Source organism: Typha latifolia, chromosome 14, assembly GCF_019914945.1.
Source record: "Typha latifolia isolate L0001 chromosome 14, TyphaL0001v2, whole genome shotgun sequence".
In the NCBI taxonomy this organism is placed as follows: Eukaryota; Viridiplantae; Streptophyta; class Magnoliopsida; order Poales; family Typhaceae; genus Typha; species Typha latifolia.
This window is the reverse complement of record NC_133099.1, coordinates 3,216,292-3,233,072: the sequence shown is the minus strand read 5'-3', so window position 1 is coordinate 3,233,072 and position 16,781 is coordinate 3,216,292. Positions and strand designations below refer to the sequence as shown.

At 34.2% G+C, this 16,781-nt stretch overlaps 1 protein-coding gene and 1 long non-coding RNA gene across 2 annotated transcripts; both read right to left on the bottom strand.

Moving 5' to 3' along the window:
* Positions 1 to 2,314: 2,314 nt before the first annotated feature.
* LOC140800620 (uncharacterized) lies at positions 2,315 to 3,712 on the bottom strand. The gene is made up of 2 exons (XR_012111284.1): positions 3,585 to 3,712; positions 2,315 to 2,910 (listed from the first exon to the last, which is right to left on the bottom strand). It is a non-coding gene; the product is annotated as an uncharacterized lncRNA (long non-coding RNA).
* Positions 3,713 to 4,456: 744 nt separating this feature from the next.
* Positions 4,457 to 5,591, bottom strand: LOC140800618 (protein yippee-like At4g27745). Its single transcript, XM_073155380.1, has 3 exons — positions 5,453 to 5,591; positions 5,219 to 5,335; positions 4,457 to 4,945 (listed from the first exon to the last, which is right to left on the bottom strand). Exons 2-3 carry the CDS (start codon positions 5,309 to 5,311, stop codon positions 4,718 to 4,720), a joined length of 321 nt encoding a protein of 106 aa, XP_073011481.1. The 5' UTR covers positions 5,312 to 5,335; positions 5,453 to 5,591; the 3' UTR covers positions 4,457 to 4,717.
* Between the last annotated feature and the right edge of the window lie 11,190 nt (positions 5,592 to 16,781).

Genomic DNA, 16,781 nt, shown 5'->3' with positions numbered 1-16,781 from the left:
TAGTAAATTTCTTCTGCCCATGTTGGTGAAAGTTGCCACTAATGTGGTCTTGTTTTGCTAAAAGAGAGTATCACTATTTTCACACTATGTACTTTAGCATCATGGTTGTTGTCACTTTAGGGGTTTATATCCCATGGAAGGATCTTTGGGAGGTCTCTGGAATACAAAAATTATTAATTCTATTCATACACGTGTCGACCGTTTCGCATTAGTTAGATTATATTATTTAATTTTTTACGAAGAATAACTTCTACGTGAGACGCTCTTCTCCAAAACTTTTATAACACCTGCATTCGACCGGATAATTGAACCTTGAGCTCATTGTAAGGAGTGAAGTTTTTATATCACTTTGATACTTTTTTTTTAATTTTTTGGTTTAGACGGTTTAGAGTTTGATAGTTTTTGAGTCTTGGTAGTCCCCCATTGCCATAGAAATTAAACTTTCCATTTCTTCTTCATATATTTTGTGATTATTATTGTTATTATAATACTAAACCTTGAGGCTATATTTAATGCCTGAAAAAATAATTAAAAAAAGTAAAAGAAATTGCGAAAGCAACCTTATATGTATTCGATTTCTATACAAAGAAGAATTTTCTTCTCTGAGACGCTCTCTTTTAAAAACTTTTATAACGACTACATCCGACAACATATTTGACCCTCAAGATTATTTTGATAATTTTAATTTTTTGTTGATTTCTTAAAGTTTTCATAGAAAGGCCTGAGAAGTATCAAAACTTCCCATTTCTTCCTCATTTCCTTTATTTTTTTTTTCTTCCTCATCTTTGTCTAATTTCTTTGAACTTGGAAGTTGGTCTTCTTCTTCTTCATTTTTTCTTTTCTGAGTACTAACTTAAGAATTTGTTGAGGCACCAATTAAACTTAGGTCATGGAAGGTTGGGGCAATTGAGAAAGAGGCAAGGAAGCATTCTCAAAGCATTTGGAACACCATTCAAGAACTTTGGCAGTAGGATATGCTAAAATTGGTTCCCAATTCAGCAACTTGGCCACTAGGAGTTGCTAACATAGAATTTTCACTGCGTATAAAATTTTGGGCCAGTTGACAATCATCTTTTTAAGGGTCATAATCATAGTTGAGCTCTCATATTAAGATGCCACTTGTTGTCGTGTGGTTGCTTCTCCATTCTGAATCTAGATATGAATTCTAAAACTAGAAATTGCTGCACTCAGATAACAGAATCTACCTCTAAATTTAGCTTTTCTGTTTTTTAAAAAAAAAAAACTATTAGCTTACTAGTTTTATATATCCAATGGAAGTAAAGAAAATCAAAATTTTTTCTACTTTAATGAGTAGGTAATGTGGCACTTATTTTGGTTAGATTGACTGTTCCATGGCGCAGCCTGAGTAAGAGGAACTGGATCATATCGGTACTAATTAGATGGCGGTAAAATCATATCGGTATTCATATTCATATTTTTCTTCGAATATTGATAGTGAATTTAATTTTCATATTCGCCGGGTACAATCATAGATAAGGATTGGATATTGAATATACTTGTGATATAATTACTGAAATCTCCAGACAATTAGTAAATATATATATAATTTTGACTAGAGATTCATATAAAAATATAAAAATATTTTATATCACTATTTTTATAGTATTCTAAATTAAATAATATGTGGATATTGCTTCGAACATTATTCGTCAACTCATATTCATATATGCATAGACTACTCGAATATGGATACAAATTTGAATATTAAAACGGATAGAAAAATCTCAATCTATATCTAACAAAATTCGGATATGGATAAGTCTGAAATCTCAACCTAAATCCTACCGATTTTCACCCCTAAGCCTGACTGTTCAAGCCTTAAAAACAATCTCCTCGACAATGAGAATACTGCATACATCCTGTTGCTAGTTATAATTTACATACACTGCTCAGCAGAAAGCCAAAAATGTTCAAGATGGACGACAAAAATAAATGTTCATTCTGCAGTACTAAAATGCAATCTGAAAATTGTATTAGTTTGATTTCAAGGTGTAAGAGCATCATGAACAACATAGCAGTATAAAGACAGCCAGATAGAGATATGCATCAAAAGATGTAAAGAATCAAACACGATTATTCATTACTTCCATCTATTTACTCAACCACTAATCCAGTGACCTGTTTTCTCTTTGCTTTCTATTTCTGCAAGTAGAACAGAAATTTGTAGGATAGGACAACAAGAATGGTTCAAATCAACATGAAACTCAGGCAATCGAAGACTACATCATGAAATCTCTGTGAATACTTCAGTAGATAGTAAGGCTCCTGTTAAAGAAGGTAGAATTTCAGAAGATTGAGAAATGATCACCTTGGTCACCAGGACACCTTCAGCATCAATTCCCATTCATGACTGAAATTAAGGAAGTTCATCTATTACATTCATAAGCTAGTAAAATATTCCATACCAGTAGCCAGTTGTCCATAGAAAGCTACTACACGAAATGCAGTTCTCATTGCACTCCCACTCTATTCAGTTATATAGTACAGACATTCATATCTGTGGTAAAGCTAGAGTTATCAGAAAAAGATGCTAGGCAAGTAAAAGGACATGTTACTAATTTTCTGCATGACATCATTTAGTTCCAATCACCAGCATATGGATGTTTCTACTAAGTGACTCGGTGGTTCTTCCTGCAGGTGGTAGACATTTTTGACTTCCAACCAAAAGACATTTCTGCACATTGCATGAGTTTCACCAAAGATCTAAGTTTGGCAGTTTATGCAGTTCATTTGGTGGTTTTACCTTGTTCCAGCTAGCTTACATCAGTTCCCTCAGGCTTCAACCTGGAGAAAGCTCAACATATTGCCTGAAACTCATATAACGGAAGAACTGAAACCATGTTTTCTGAGATGCTCTTGAGAGGGGATTCAACTATTCAAAGCTTCTCTCTATGAAAGAAGAGTGAACAAACCATATACCAATACGTCAGCTTCTTAGGGTGAGATTTAGCCTTGGAAGGTAAAAGTGTAAGCAAGAAATTTGTGTATTCATACTGTGAGCTTATAGATAACTTAAAAGCTAACTTGTTAAATTTGATGATACAAAACTAGCATTTAAATCAAGCCATATCATTATTAACATATAAATACTTTCTTATTTTGGACACCTACTTGCACTCTTGAAGTCTACTTACATAAGCGGTCTAATAAACCACCTTAAGTAGCAGAATGCAGTAATATTATGCATCATAGATTGTCACAACTTTCTCTAACAATAGTTGCCCATGATACATAAGATCATTGCTATAATCTTTCTGGAAAAAAGATCATTATTCCTCAACTCCTTCTAATGTGCAATGATGAAAGATTCCATCTCAGAAATGCTGCCCATTTTTATCACCACTATGTTTCCAGATAAGGTCACTTCTACCTGAGATGAAACACTCTGTTCTGGGCTCAGTTTTTTTCCTTCTCATCTAAACATGAAAAATCATTTTCCTATGACACTGTCATCCTAACAATCATACATTAAACATAAAGGATCAAGATCATTTATTTCTTGGGCACTTGTAAATGACTTCTACATTCATGAAATACCATAATACCATCAGTATGAGTTATACCTTATCACCTCTGTAACCATAAAGGGTCAATCGGACCTGCTAATTCACCCTATTTTATGAGCATAATACATGGTCCCTGACATAAGGGCATAATGGAGACTGTTTCACCAGGTTTATGCCCTCATTCTCTGTCAAAGAAGCATAAGTGTGAGTCCCTCATGGTGAAAGATAGTCATACAATTGTAGTACAAGGATGAGCAAACTAACATCAAATAAATTTTGAGTCCTATTAGGAAACTTTGGGAGTACATGATCAAGCACAAGTAACCAAATGAATGGGTGCGGTGCATTTCAAACCAGTTAGTTTGTATTAGATAGTCCATTTCTACAGTTTATTCAGAGAGGTTTCATGACAAAAAAATCAAAGTTACAGAAGAAACCAACAGTCTTAGCCTAGGATATTTGGTCCCTTCATGGAAGCTATAAAATGATTTTAGATTAACAATAAAGAAAATAAACCAAAACTAGCACTTACAGATAAATTTGGCGACCAATAACTCAAAAGTCAGCTTGTCAAAAAAGTAGATTTTCTATTCTAGCATATATTTAAAAAAGAAGTTGGTGCAGCTCAAAAGTACTTAAGACAGTCAACAGAGACAATTCACACATTAGTCATAAGTCATAACCATCAAATAATTGCAGGAGGTCTCAAATTCAAGAGAACTTCCCTAAAATCATGATAGGAAAAATTTTGGAGAAGGAAGAAAGATATAAAATAAATAAATAAATAGAATGTCTAATGAAAGAGATTTGCAACGATAAACTGAGTAATCTCTATGTATCCTTTTGGGTTCATAGTTTATGTTTATTCCCATGAAACTGTGAGTAGTATACTACATACCATCACTAGAAAGGCAGTTTAGAACTAGATAGAGGATGACAAACCTTATTTCTGATAAAGCGTGACACATTCACTATGATCATTAGACAGTAGAACAAAATCAACAGTTACCAGAGATCCACTACATGAACTTAATTGTCGCATCAAAGCAAGGATGCAAAACAAGTAGAGACTGAATCTATATTTAAACAGTTACTTATGAGCACAAAGGGGAACATAAAACACAGAAGACTGCATTATATGTACACTTTGTGTGCATCACAAGCATTACCAATACTGCAGTTCATGAGAACTACCAATTCTCCTTGACAATCTTTGACTTCTCAAAAATGTACTTCCCTTCCTTGTACTTCTGTGACTGCTCATAAGCTCTTTCATACTTCCAACCCAATACTTCACGGCAATCGCCACAATAAATATCGGCAACCGTATGCAGTCCTGTCATGAGCTGCCTGTCCTCCTTTTGCCCCATGATTATGTTCATTGCATGCGAAAACAAGAAGGCACGCCCATTTCTTCCCTAATCCGATTCGTATGGCAATGCAATAAAGACAGAATCATTCACCAAGTAAGAGCACAACAATTAAATGCAACCGAACTATACTTCAATTAAAATGACTATTTGCATTCACTAATTAAGCTACGTCGCTCGAATTAATATGCAAGTTGAATAATATTTGTATTCTTCGAATTTCATACGCAGCAATCCTTAATTCCATAACAAACATGGTGATCAAAAGATAGAAAGAAAAAGAAAATTCCCAACTTTGCGAGAGTTTTGTTAAAAATTAACCTGAAAAGACTTAGAGATGATATCATCGTGAAGAGAGACATGGTTCCGGCAGTTGCAGCAGCTATAAACTCTAGGGCCGACTAATTCCGCCATGGACAAACTCTCAGCTCTCTACAACTAGAAAAAAAAAATACAAGGTTCGGTCAGAATCTCACAAAGATATCAACAAGGTAACATTACTATGATCAGGTAATCAAAAGGGTAAAAACCAATAAACCCAATAGGAAGACTCACTCCAAGATCAAAGCAAAAGAAAAGATTTGAACTATTTCTACTCTCTCTCTCTCTCTCTCTCTCTGATTGATAATTTGATTCAGAATAGGGGAAGAAGCTACTGGAAAGTGGAAAGCAAACAGCCAAATAGCAATCGGATAAGAAGGATTGCAAGATTTGGTAACGGAAGCAACAAATTAGTGAGAAGGACGATCGGGGTGAAACCGTTAAAGTTACAAAAAGCACCGAGATGAGGTGATTTTGATAAAAAGCCATTTATTAGATAATTTGCACGAAAAATAATTATTTCGAAATGCTAACTCTCGTCTGTTGCTTAAACTCTGAAAGTAAAATACCACTATTCTCTTATAACTAAAAAATTAGAAAAATATTTTTTTTCTCGAAAAAAAACTTTCTTCTATTTCTTTCATGTCAATCTTTCTCATTTTTACATTTGAACATTAAAAAGCTTAGCAAAAGGTTAAAATATTAATAGTTTTGACGGAATATTATCTTCATCGTTAGTTTTGGAAGAAAAAATTACCCGTCACATATAAAGTTTATGGATACTGGGATTAGAACCTCGCAAAAAATTAGGTATCTTGATAAGCACCTTTTAGCTAAGATTAGTGATATGGAACCCTTGTTATCTGTGTAAAAGTATAATACTAGGGATAAAGCTGTGCATTTATAAGGACACTATAAAGAACTCAATCTAAAGCATTTTAATGACTCCCAAAAAGAGAATAAATTTTGAGGTTTTCTTATGGAATGGGACTGATTCCTTTGCTTAAAAGGCCTGGAGAATCAAATATCGATGGTAGACAAGCGGAGTATGATTCTAAGGTCTTGATCAATACTTTAGGCCCTCTCAAGCTATTTCTTCGAGCATCTCTCTCTCTCTTTCTCTCTCTCTCTCTTTCGTTGTACTTTAAACTTTAGGACTAACTTGATATGATTCGGACTAATGTAATTGTTAGATTTTCTTTATCTAAAAATAATACAGTTTTAGTAGCACTGAAATTTTTTGCTATAAATAAATTACAAAATAATGAAACTATTCATATCGTCTTCAAATCATACTATATTTTCATAGCCGTTAATTATGTGTTTCTGAGACTAGGTTTGTACCTAAGGGTGAGTTAATAAATGTTTAAGTTTGAATTATTGGAGGGCAAGTTGAAATGGGGCAAATCTACAAGGGATAAATAATAATTTCCCCTATATAGCTGTTTATAATTTGATATTAGGATGTGGAGTCATATCTTGCCCATTCTGGACACTTGATATAGAGATTGACTATTTAAGAAATTCAAAAATTTCTTAGCAAATATCAAGGAGAGTTAATTTTTTTTATCTTATCTATTGTCTATGATTTGAAGGAACAGTTACCATTGTGAAGGAAGTTGGTTGTGGTGATCAAGAGTCTATTGAACCAAATAAACTATGTTGATGTAGCCTATGAATGATTAATTTATAATTTACACCAACATGGTTTGTGATTAAGCTAACATTCAGAGTGACTCCTTGCTTAACCCCCTCTTATAATTCTAACATTCAAACAACTGTCTGATAGACATTAAGTTAAATATTAAATAAGTAAAATACCCTTTCTGTTTGCATCAATTGATTAGAAAAGTAATATTTTTGTAAATTTTAGTTTGTCTTTATTCTTCTTACATCTCATTTTTTTCAACATAAGTTAAAACTAGAAGGAGTCAAATAAAAGTGCACTTTAGCTTGTTTCAACTTGAGCAGAGGAATGAACTTTGAGGGAATCATTGTCATCTAATCCACCTTCCAGGAAATTCTGCTTGCTCCCACTTCCAGTTGTTGCCTATTGATTGGTAATTGTGAATATAACTTCCAATAGTTGCCTATCAGAGCTGTTCGATGCCCATAGTGTATATGCAAATAAGAGGATATAGTATCAGATATGAAGAATATCGATAAGCATCCCTTTGTTCATCAACGCTGTGTCATCGGTTTCTCCACAAGCTTCTTCACCCTCTTCAAAGCTTAAGCTTCAGTAGTTTAATCTTCAAAGCTTCACAAGAGAGCAGTGTCATCAACAATTAGTGCTCTCCATATGTTCAGAACATTGCCCAAAATTGTCTTTAGAAGCTTGGCCCTTTTTTTCGAGCCACACCAACCAATTCTGGATGCCTGCATATGCTTCTTTATTACTTGCGAGTATACAAAAAAGAAAAGAAAATATAAAATGTTAACTTCTTGGGAATCAAATCTTTAGCACAACAAACAACAGACATCATGCCATTTGAACTACTCTATTACGAAACTTGGATAAGAAATTAGAAATGTCAATCTTGTCTGAAATACTTATCAATGTTCAGATTACGTATGTATTGTTATGAACTAGATCTGGACTGATATATTAGTAGAAAAAGTGTGATATGTTTATGAGTGATAGCCTCACAAATTAGGATTATTTTGGCTCTGGTTTTACGTGATTCCAAGTTCAGGTTGAAAAGATAATAATGAAATAGTGCAGAAATATTGAAATTGAATAGAATTATAAATATCCGATGTTACGGCGATCGTCGGAGGGTGGCGGACGACCAAGAGTGATGGGGGACGACCGTAAGGTAGGGTAGTTCATAAAAGAAGATGATGATTAGGGTTTTAAAAAAGAAGTTGGGCGGTAATAGAGGTGATGATAGAAGATTAATTTAGTTCTATTCCTAATTTACACTTATGATTATTCTTATGTTACTCTTACTCCTAAGTCAATTCTTTAATGGATGATTAAATAAAAGAGTCCAATCCGTCATATATAGAGGTGAGTTCTACTAGGACTAGTCCTAAAGGCTTACACGACTCGAAATGTTCTAAGAATTGCCCAAAATTAGGTATCTTGATAAGCACCAATATGGTTTGTGATTAAGTGGGTCAAGGGCTTGATAAGTACTCTGTCTATGCCAGTTTGCAGGAACCCCACCATCATCAGGGTGGTGCCAACATCTGCCATGGTATCAACAGTCGAAACAGTAACTCCCATTGACCACGACGTCCTTGTGGCCTATAACATAGCATGTCTCAAGTGAGTCAAATAAACAAGAATGAGTAACATCTTATTCACTATTCTTCATGGATCATGCACTCAATAAATCTTTCTCATATACCTTTTCAGGGAGTCCTAGTCTTGAGCTTAGACTGCATCTTAACCATTATGCATAGAAGCTACTTACTACCAGTTATATCGTGCCTAAGAGTTATGCTTTATGCTTCTCTTGGAAAAGAATACCTCTACACCATCCAAGACTTATATCTCCTTGTCCATCAACACTGCCATAGGTTTTTTCCAGGAAGGAATAGATCAACAGCTTCTCTACTTATAAGCTTCAGTACTGTCAATCCCAAAGCTTTCCATAATAGTAGAATTAATTGATCGGTCATCACTGCTGTCAACAACTGGAGCTCTTGATATGTTTCGAAAGTTTATTCCAGTGTCTTCATATGACGCAAGACCTTCACGAATTAGAGCAACATCAAAGATAGGTAGAAAATCTGTGACTCTCTTTGTGACACATGGACAACTCTGGTTTTTATTTCCGTCAACTACGTATATATTCTGTGACAAATACAGGATATAGAGAAGGTAAAATTCTAGTGAACGTCATTTACAACCAATAGACACAATGACATCTAAGCTATGCTACCATAAAATCATTAAAACAAATAATAGATGTTTTAGCCTAGTATCTTATAATGAAGGTCACCTTGCAGATACAAATAGTAGTTACTTCAGATGGTTGACAGTATTGAAGCAAAACAGATGCACAAGAGATGCATGTGAGTAGTGGAACAATATAATATAAAGATTCTTTGTGTTCAGTTAATATAATAAAGACAACTACACTGTTAATTTCAGAGAAATATATCGTCTTTTAGCACTCTTCATCTGAAGGATCAACGTGGCAGATACAATTGAATTTGCTCATTATTTCTTTCAGGGAAGCCTCTTCATGAGTTTCTTCAATTGAATTACTGCAAAAGGACAAAGTATTATATATATGTGTGTGGAAGTGCAGGAGGTGAAAATAAGATCCAGGAAATACATATTTGACCTTAACAACATTCCATGTTCCTTTTGTGAATTTTTTCATGAAAAATGTATGATGAGGAAACTATCTGCTTGAGAAAAATTTATATACATTTTATGTGTAATACCTGGTGTGAGGGTAGGACGAATGCACCAAATGCCAATTATATCTCAAACACTGTGAACCAAAACATTTTATAAGTGAAGATGTGCAGGGGAAAATTAAGTATAACAAAGATTTAGAGAGTCAGATGCTAATTAAGAGCTAATCAGCTGAACTTCTGAAAAGTGACCAAAGCATCAAATATAATGCCGACAATATTTTCCTAAACTTCTATAATTGACCTCTAATTAGGAAACAAGGGTCACTGAATTGTGATTTAAAATGGACTTAGTCACAAACTTTATGAAAATGCTACATATGGGATTCATTGTTGGAACAGATTACGTCTCTAGACTGATATGCTAAAGTGACAATCGGTATATGATTTAGGACATTGTAGTAAGATCCCTGTAGATCATTCATAATTATTTGATCCCTCAAGAAACTCAAGAATGCCATCTTTGGTTATGATGAAAGTTGGTGATGACATTGTGAGAGTACTATTAAGCACTCATTTGTTCTCCGTCAATTCTCATCTATATTGCTTTGTTTTTGAACATTTTTTTATCAAGATTCTAAACTAGGTATTTGGATCGAGATTGGTCATCCGAAAAAACGACACATCGACCGTATCAGATCATACTATTTTTTAATTACGTAAAATTTTAAATACTATTTAAAAAATACAGATTGATTTCTAAAAAATTAGAAAATATGACAAGAAAATAAGAAAATAGAAATACTCACATATGAGCCTAAATCTTAAAAAATATATTAATTTACTCTAAAGACAAAACTTTAATAAATAATGAGTTGGCTCTCGTAAATTCTTGTGATCTTCGTTATCATAATTACCATAAGTTTATAAATAATGATGCCTAGAATCTAGTGCTCCCAAAAGTGATTGCATCATTCTAGTCATATATATGATCTTATTGTGTTTGAGAAAGATAATAATCATCATATGAATCTTGTGTCTAAGAATGCTAAGGATAATAACCAGTATATGAATCTTGTGACAACTCTAAACAACAAATACTTGATGCACTATAATTATAGAGAGCAACATCTTCATGATGACGTCGATAATATGTATGTACATCATCAATTTCTCTGTCTTCAATCCTTATGTCTCATTGACTTTCTTTAGAAAATGTAGAACGGACGACTTCATCGCTAGGTATATCATTTTAATCATTAGGGTTATCACTGAATTAATGGGAGTGTAGCATACCAAGCACAAGGTCAGGCAACATCTGAAAAATTATTGGGAAGAATGCGACAACTCAGCTGAGGATCTAAGGTTTTCTTATGCAACTGCTTCGTTGGCACTCTACCTATTAGAAGTATCCTGAAGAAGCATAGTCTAGGCATAGAAGCCACCTACTACCATGCTGAATCGCTCGAGCACACTTTCATGGACTGCAACTTCACCCATGCTGCTTGTTTTTGTAGTCAGTTTGGTTTTAGGCTTGGAGGAAGATCCGATCGCTTTGAAAACTGGATTTCTTTATTGAGCTAAGACGACGCATGGTTGCAGCATCCTGTGGGAAATATGGAAGGCATGCTGTGAAAGAGTGTTTAGAGGCACCCTAGCAGACCTAATTAAAATGGTCGCTCATGCAGAGACAAACGTTGCCAAGATGGAGATCGTTGTGCATGGGTAGTTCCATCACATCATGCAAATCAATCTCACAGACCTTACCCCGCAAGCTAACGACCTCCTCCTTTGGATGGACGCTGCATGGCGAGGGGAACAAGATAGTGGAGTTGGCATTTGTGTTACTTGGTAGGAGAAGCATGTGAGGTTTGGGAGGTCAAATTATTTGAATAACTGCGGCAATACGTTAATGGAGAAACATGGGCCATTCTTGAAGGTTTCAAGGTCTTGGTGGTAGCCAGAGGAGGTGTGAATAAGTGGATATTCAACAATTGTCAAAGTGCAGTTGAAGCAATTAATTGCTAAATAAAGTGCTAGGACTAGAATATTATACCTCTAATTTAAGATTGTAATAGGTGAATGACTCTCAATCCTAGTATAAGGTATGCTATACTAGTTGTTGTAACAATTTGGATGTACATTGTTTAGCTCGCCATGCCATCCACTAGCATGCTAAAGTGGTATGGACGGGCTCTTCACTAGATCAAATATATAATCATATTTACCACTGAATACATTCATCTACATATGGTCCTTTATAAAATAAAGATAAGAACTTTAAGAAAATCAAAGTTTTTCTTTGATTTATAAAATTTGAAGTATAATATATATAATCAAGCACCACAATAGGAAGAGATATCAAGGGTGATAAAATAGATCCCAAATTAGATTTTCTTAAGTAAGATATGCTCAATTCCTAATGACACACGTCGATATGGGTGGCCATGAGAGTATTGAGATCATGGTTTTCAGTTTTGGCCGATCCCAGCCGAAACCCGATCCGTTTTGAGCGGGATCAACCATTTTAGCCGATCCCAACCGAAACAGGTGGGAACGGGTCGGATCCGACCCAAATCCGACCCGGGGAACATTAATAATTGATGTCTCCACACCCCACCTACCTCTCTCTCCCTTTTCCTCTCTCTCTTTTCTTTCTCTCTCTCTTTTCTTTCTCTCTCTTTCTCTCTTTTCTTTCTTTCTCTCCTTTCTTTCTTTCTTTTTCTCATCAGCAATGGAGTAGATCTCCGGTGACCTCGACCTCCGGCGACGTTCTTCGACGAACTCGATCTTCGACGACCTTAGGTAATTTTTTTTCAGTTTTTAATTTTTTTTTCATTGTGCAGCAACTGCACAGCCACTGCAGCAGCTGTTGCAGCACCAGCAGTGGTAGCAGCACCTGGTGTTGCTGCAACTGATGCTGCTTATACAGTTATGCCTCATAAATTTTAAATTATTTTATATTTTATTTTGATTTTTGTTTATGTTTTTTAGTTGCAGAGTTAAAATATTAATGGCTCCAAAAGAGAAGTCATATGATACTGACATTGGGTGTCAATATTACAACACTATTGGGCAAGATAAAAGACTTGTTAAATTCAACTGGTGTGGAAAGGAAATTAGTGGTGGTGTCAGCCGTTTGAAAGAACATTTAGCTAGAAGATAAGGAAATGTATTAGCTTGCACTCAAGTGTCCTTGAAAGTTAAAAAATAGATGTTGGCTCATTTAATTGGCAAAAAAAGGATAAACAATCTGCACAACAAAGAGAGTCAATGGTTCGTGAAGAATTGATGCATAATCCTGTACACATTGATGATGATAACAATGAGCAAAATGAAAAGGATGAGGAGGAGAGACAGATGAGGAGGACAATGAAAGAGAGCAGAAATATGCATAGAGAAGAGGAAGAGATGAGAAGAAACACTAGTGGTAACTTTTAGAGATCTAAATTAGTTAATATACGAGGAGAGAGAGAATATGAGGGCAGTAGTTCTACCCATAGAACTCCTGGTGTTACAGCAGAGTCTAGAAATATTAGACCAATGGATACATATCTTTAGAAAAAAAGTGTCGTACACAGACTTCCATCAAGACAGCTCTCAAAGGAATTACAAATGCAAAGAAACACATTGGTAGGGCTATCTCTAAATTTTTCTTCTACAACCATATTCATTTCAATGTAGTTGATAGTCCTTACTATCATACTATGGTGGATGCTATACAATCTGTAGGGACTGGTGTTCCGTCTCCTAGTTCAAATGATATTGCTACTAACTATCTTGACTCAGAGGTAGATGAACTTCATATTTACATTGAGGCATTTAAACGGTATTGGGATGAATTTGGTTGTACACTGATGTGTAATGGGTGGAAGACACAAAAAAGAAGAAATATAATTAATTTCTTAGTGTACTCTGGCATGGGGACAATATTTTTAAAGTCTGTGGATGCTACTGCTCATTTAAAAAATGCAGATTATATTTGTTAGTTGATGGATGAGGTGGTACAAGAAATCGGTAAAAAAAAAAGTTGTCAAAGTGGTTACTGATAATGGGGCAAATTATAAAGCTGCTGAAAATTTACTGACGATAAAAAGACCTCATTTATATTGGACGTCATGTGCTGCACATTGTATTTATCTAATGTTAGAGGATATTGTAAAAGAGTCTGAAATTGACGTGATCATACGTGAAGGTCAAAGGTTAACAAATTTTATATATAACCATGGTTGGGTTCTTAATTTACTCAGGCATATGACTGGTGGTAGAGAGATCATAAGACCCGGCGTCACTAGATTTGCTACTCACTTTTTAGCCTTGGAGAGCATCATGCGTTACAAGGATGATATTATGAGGATGTTTACATCACAAGAGTGGTCTATAAAAATTAAGAATATGAAACCTAAAGATAAATTTTTTGGTGAAACTTAGAAAAATATGGCTCTTGGAAATGTATTTTGGGATAATATTACAATTACAACCGCAGTATTTGAGTCTTTTGTCAAAATATTAAGACTTGTAGACAGTGATGACAAGTCTAAGATGGGTTTCTTATATGAGACAATGGACATAGCAAAATAATCAATAAAAAAAATGTGGACCAAAGTTATAGAAAGTGGTGGAAGATAATTGATTCTAAATGGAACAAACAACTATATAGAGATAAACACGCTGCTGGTAAGCATGCTTTTAAGTTTTAAGTTTTAATTTACTAATTTACTTTTATTTATGAATATTTAAAAATTTGAATGCTTACAAATTTTAAATTTCTACAGGATATTTTCTTAATCCAAGATTTTAATTTTCTAAAAATGTCAATAATGATAGTGAATTCTTGTTGGGAGTTAGAAAGGTAATCAGCAAGCTTGAGCCTGATATTCATTAACAAATCCTTTATAATAAAGAAGTGAGTTATGATTCAATTAAATAATTTTATTATTATTTGTTTCAAGTTTTAACTTTCAATATAATCAGCATGCAATAGGCTAATAATATATTTCTGATTTCAGATGGAGAGATACAGATTGAGAGCTGAGCAATTCAGTACTGCTAAAGTTACTGCAACTATATCTCATAACACTCCAGCTGAATGGTGGTCTATCTATCGATGGGAGGAAGCATCAAATTTGATGTCAATAGCAAAGAAAATTTTAAGTCAAACTGTATCTTCATCACAGTGTGAAAGAAATTGGACTACTTTCTCCTTAATCCATACAAAACATTCAACTGATTGACAATGGAAAGATTGAAGTTAGTTTTTTGTCATTATAATATGAGGTTGAGGAAGAGAAATTTAAGAAGAAAGGCATAAAATGAACAACTAATTGATTTAAATTATGTTTTTAATGAAAAAGACCCTTTGACTCCATGGATCAGAGAAATAGAAGACAGGTTATTAGATAATAGAAGATAGGTTATTAGATAACAGAGATAACCTATAGTTAGATGAGATATTAGGAGAGACCATGACGAGGGCAGAGGCTGGTACGAGTTGTTCAGCAGCAAGAGATAGTATATCTACTAGTACTAGTCATAGTCCTGATATGGTGGTGAGATCGTTCTATCTACATTTGTTGAGGAAAGTCAAAGAAGCATAAGGATTGAAGACAGAGAAACTGATTATGTATATACATATCAGCGACATCGTCATGAGAATGTTGCTTTCTATGATTATGGTACATCGAGTATTTATTGTTTGGAGCCATCACAAGATCCATATGCTAGTTATTATCCTTAGTATCGTCAGTATTCTCAGCCACAAGATCCAAATGCTGGTTATTATCCTCCTCAGATGCAAGTCACAACACACGATCCATACAATATGACTAATATAATAGAATAACTTTTTGGAGCATCAGGTCCCAGACATTAATATTTACAAATTTATGGTGATTATGATGATGAAGACTATATAAATTTATGAGAACCAGCTCGGTATTCATCAAAGTTTTAAATTTTGAGTAAGTTAATATATTTTTTAATATGTGAGTAATTTTTGTTTTTTTTATTTTTTATCATTTTTTTTAATTTTTCTACATTTTTCTGCATTTTTAAATAATATTTAGAATTTTATATAATTAAAAAATAATCCGATCCGATACAAACGGCCGATATACGTATCGTTATTCTGGACGACCGATATCGATCCCGATTGGGAACCTTGATTGAGATGCTTTCCCCATATTGGTGTTGATATTTCACTGCCACAATTCGTATTGACCCATATTGTTTACTATAATTTTTTGCTTGTATACCTTGTTTATATGTCCCTCCAAAATTGATATTTATACATATACTCTTTAAAGAACTTGATTTGTATATGGATACTCCTAAAAATTCTTGTTTTTTGCATGTATACATACCTTATAAAAGTTAACAGTTGATCCACGTAATAGTAAAAAGATAAAACAACTTTCTACATTTTTCATACATGACTCTTAATTAGGAACATATTTGTCTTTTCATCTATAAATAGTTCAAATTTTAACATATAATTATTAATAAGTAACTAGAAGAGTATAAGGGTATACAAAGCGAACAAAGAGCTTTCATGGGTATACCATACACATGCAAAAAAATACTAAATGAGATACTTATTGCAAAAAAGCTCCTCCTTTCCTTTAAGCCATATTTGCACTATTCCGCCTGCTTATAAAAATGATTTTTTTTGTCTTGCAAGAAGGGAAAAGTGAGAAGAAGAAGGCTGTTCTAATCAAAGGAATAGAATACTTGGAATATTAGCAAAAGGAATAGACTGTTCTGCAATAAGGTCGACATATAGGCAATTATTTGCACAGACACACAAAAAAAAAAAAAAAAAATTGATGAGTTGTCTCTCACCTCATCTCCAGCATCCCAGTTCCTTGCAGCTTCTTTGTACCTTACCGCCTGTACGAAGATAAAATCATCATCCTCCACGGTATCGAGTTTCTCACAGGCATTTCCTCGAACAGCTCCTGTGCAAACGTAGCAACAAGGGTAAACGACGTATTAGAAGGGAACTGATGTAAAGCGTAGAAAGTTGAGATCGCTTATTTGGGGTGCGATAATATGTCGAGGCAAACAAAACTATATAAAGGAGAAATTATAGTTTTACCCCCATGAACTATGGCTAATATGCAAGCCAGTAAATTCTCGAATTTTGACCAATATACCAGAGTTTTTGACCCACGTAGATACACACATACCAATTACCGAGTCTTATTGGATGTAAAAATTAAATTATTATCTGAATTAGCGATTTTAT

Excerpts from the sequence above, each read along its gene's own strand:
- LOC140800618 (XM_073155380.1), bottom strand. The coding sequence starts at position 5,311 with ATGGCGGAATTAGTCGGCCCTAGAGTTTATAGCTGCTGCAACTGCCGG. Across the intron at positions 4,946-5,218 it reads TCATCTCTAAGTCTTTTCAG|GGAAGAAATGGGCGTGCCTT; the intron begins GTTAATTTTTAA and ends GAATCGGATTAG.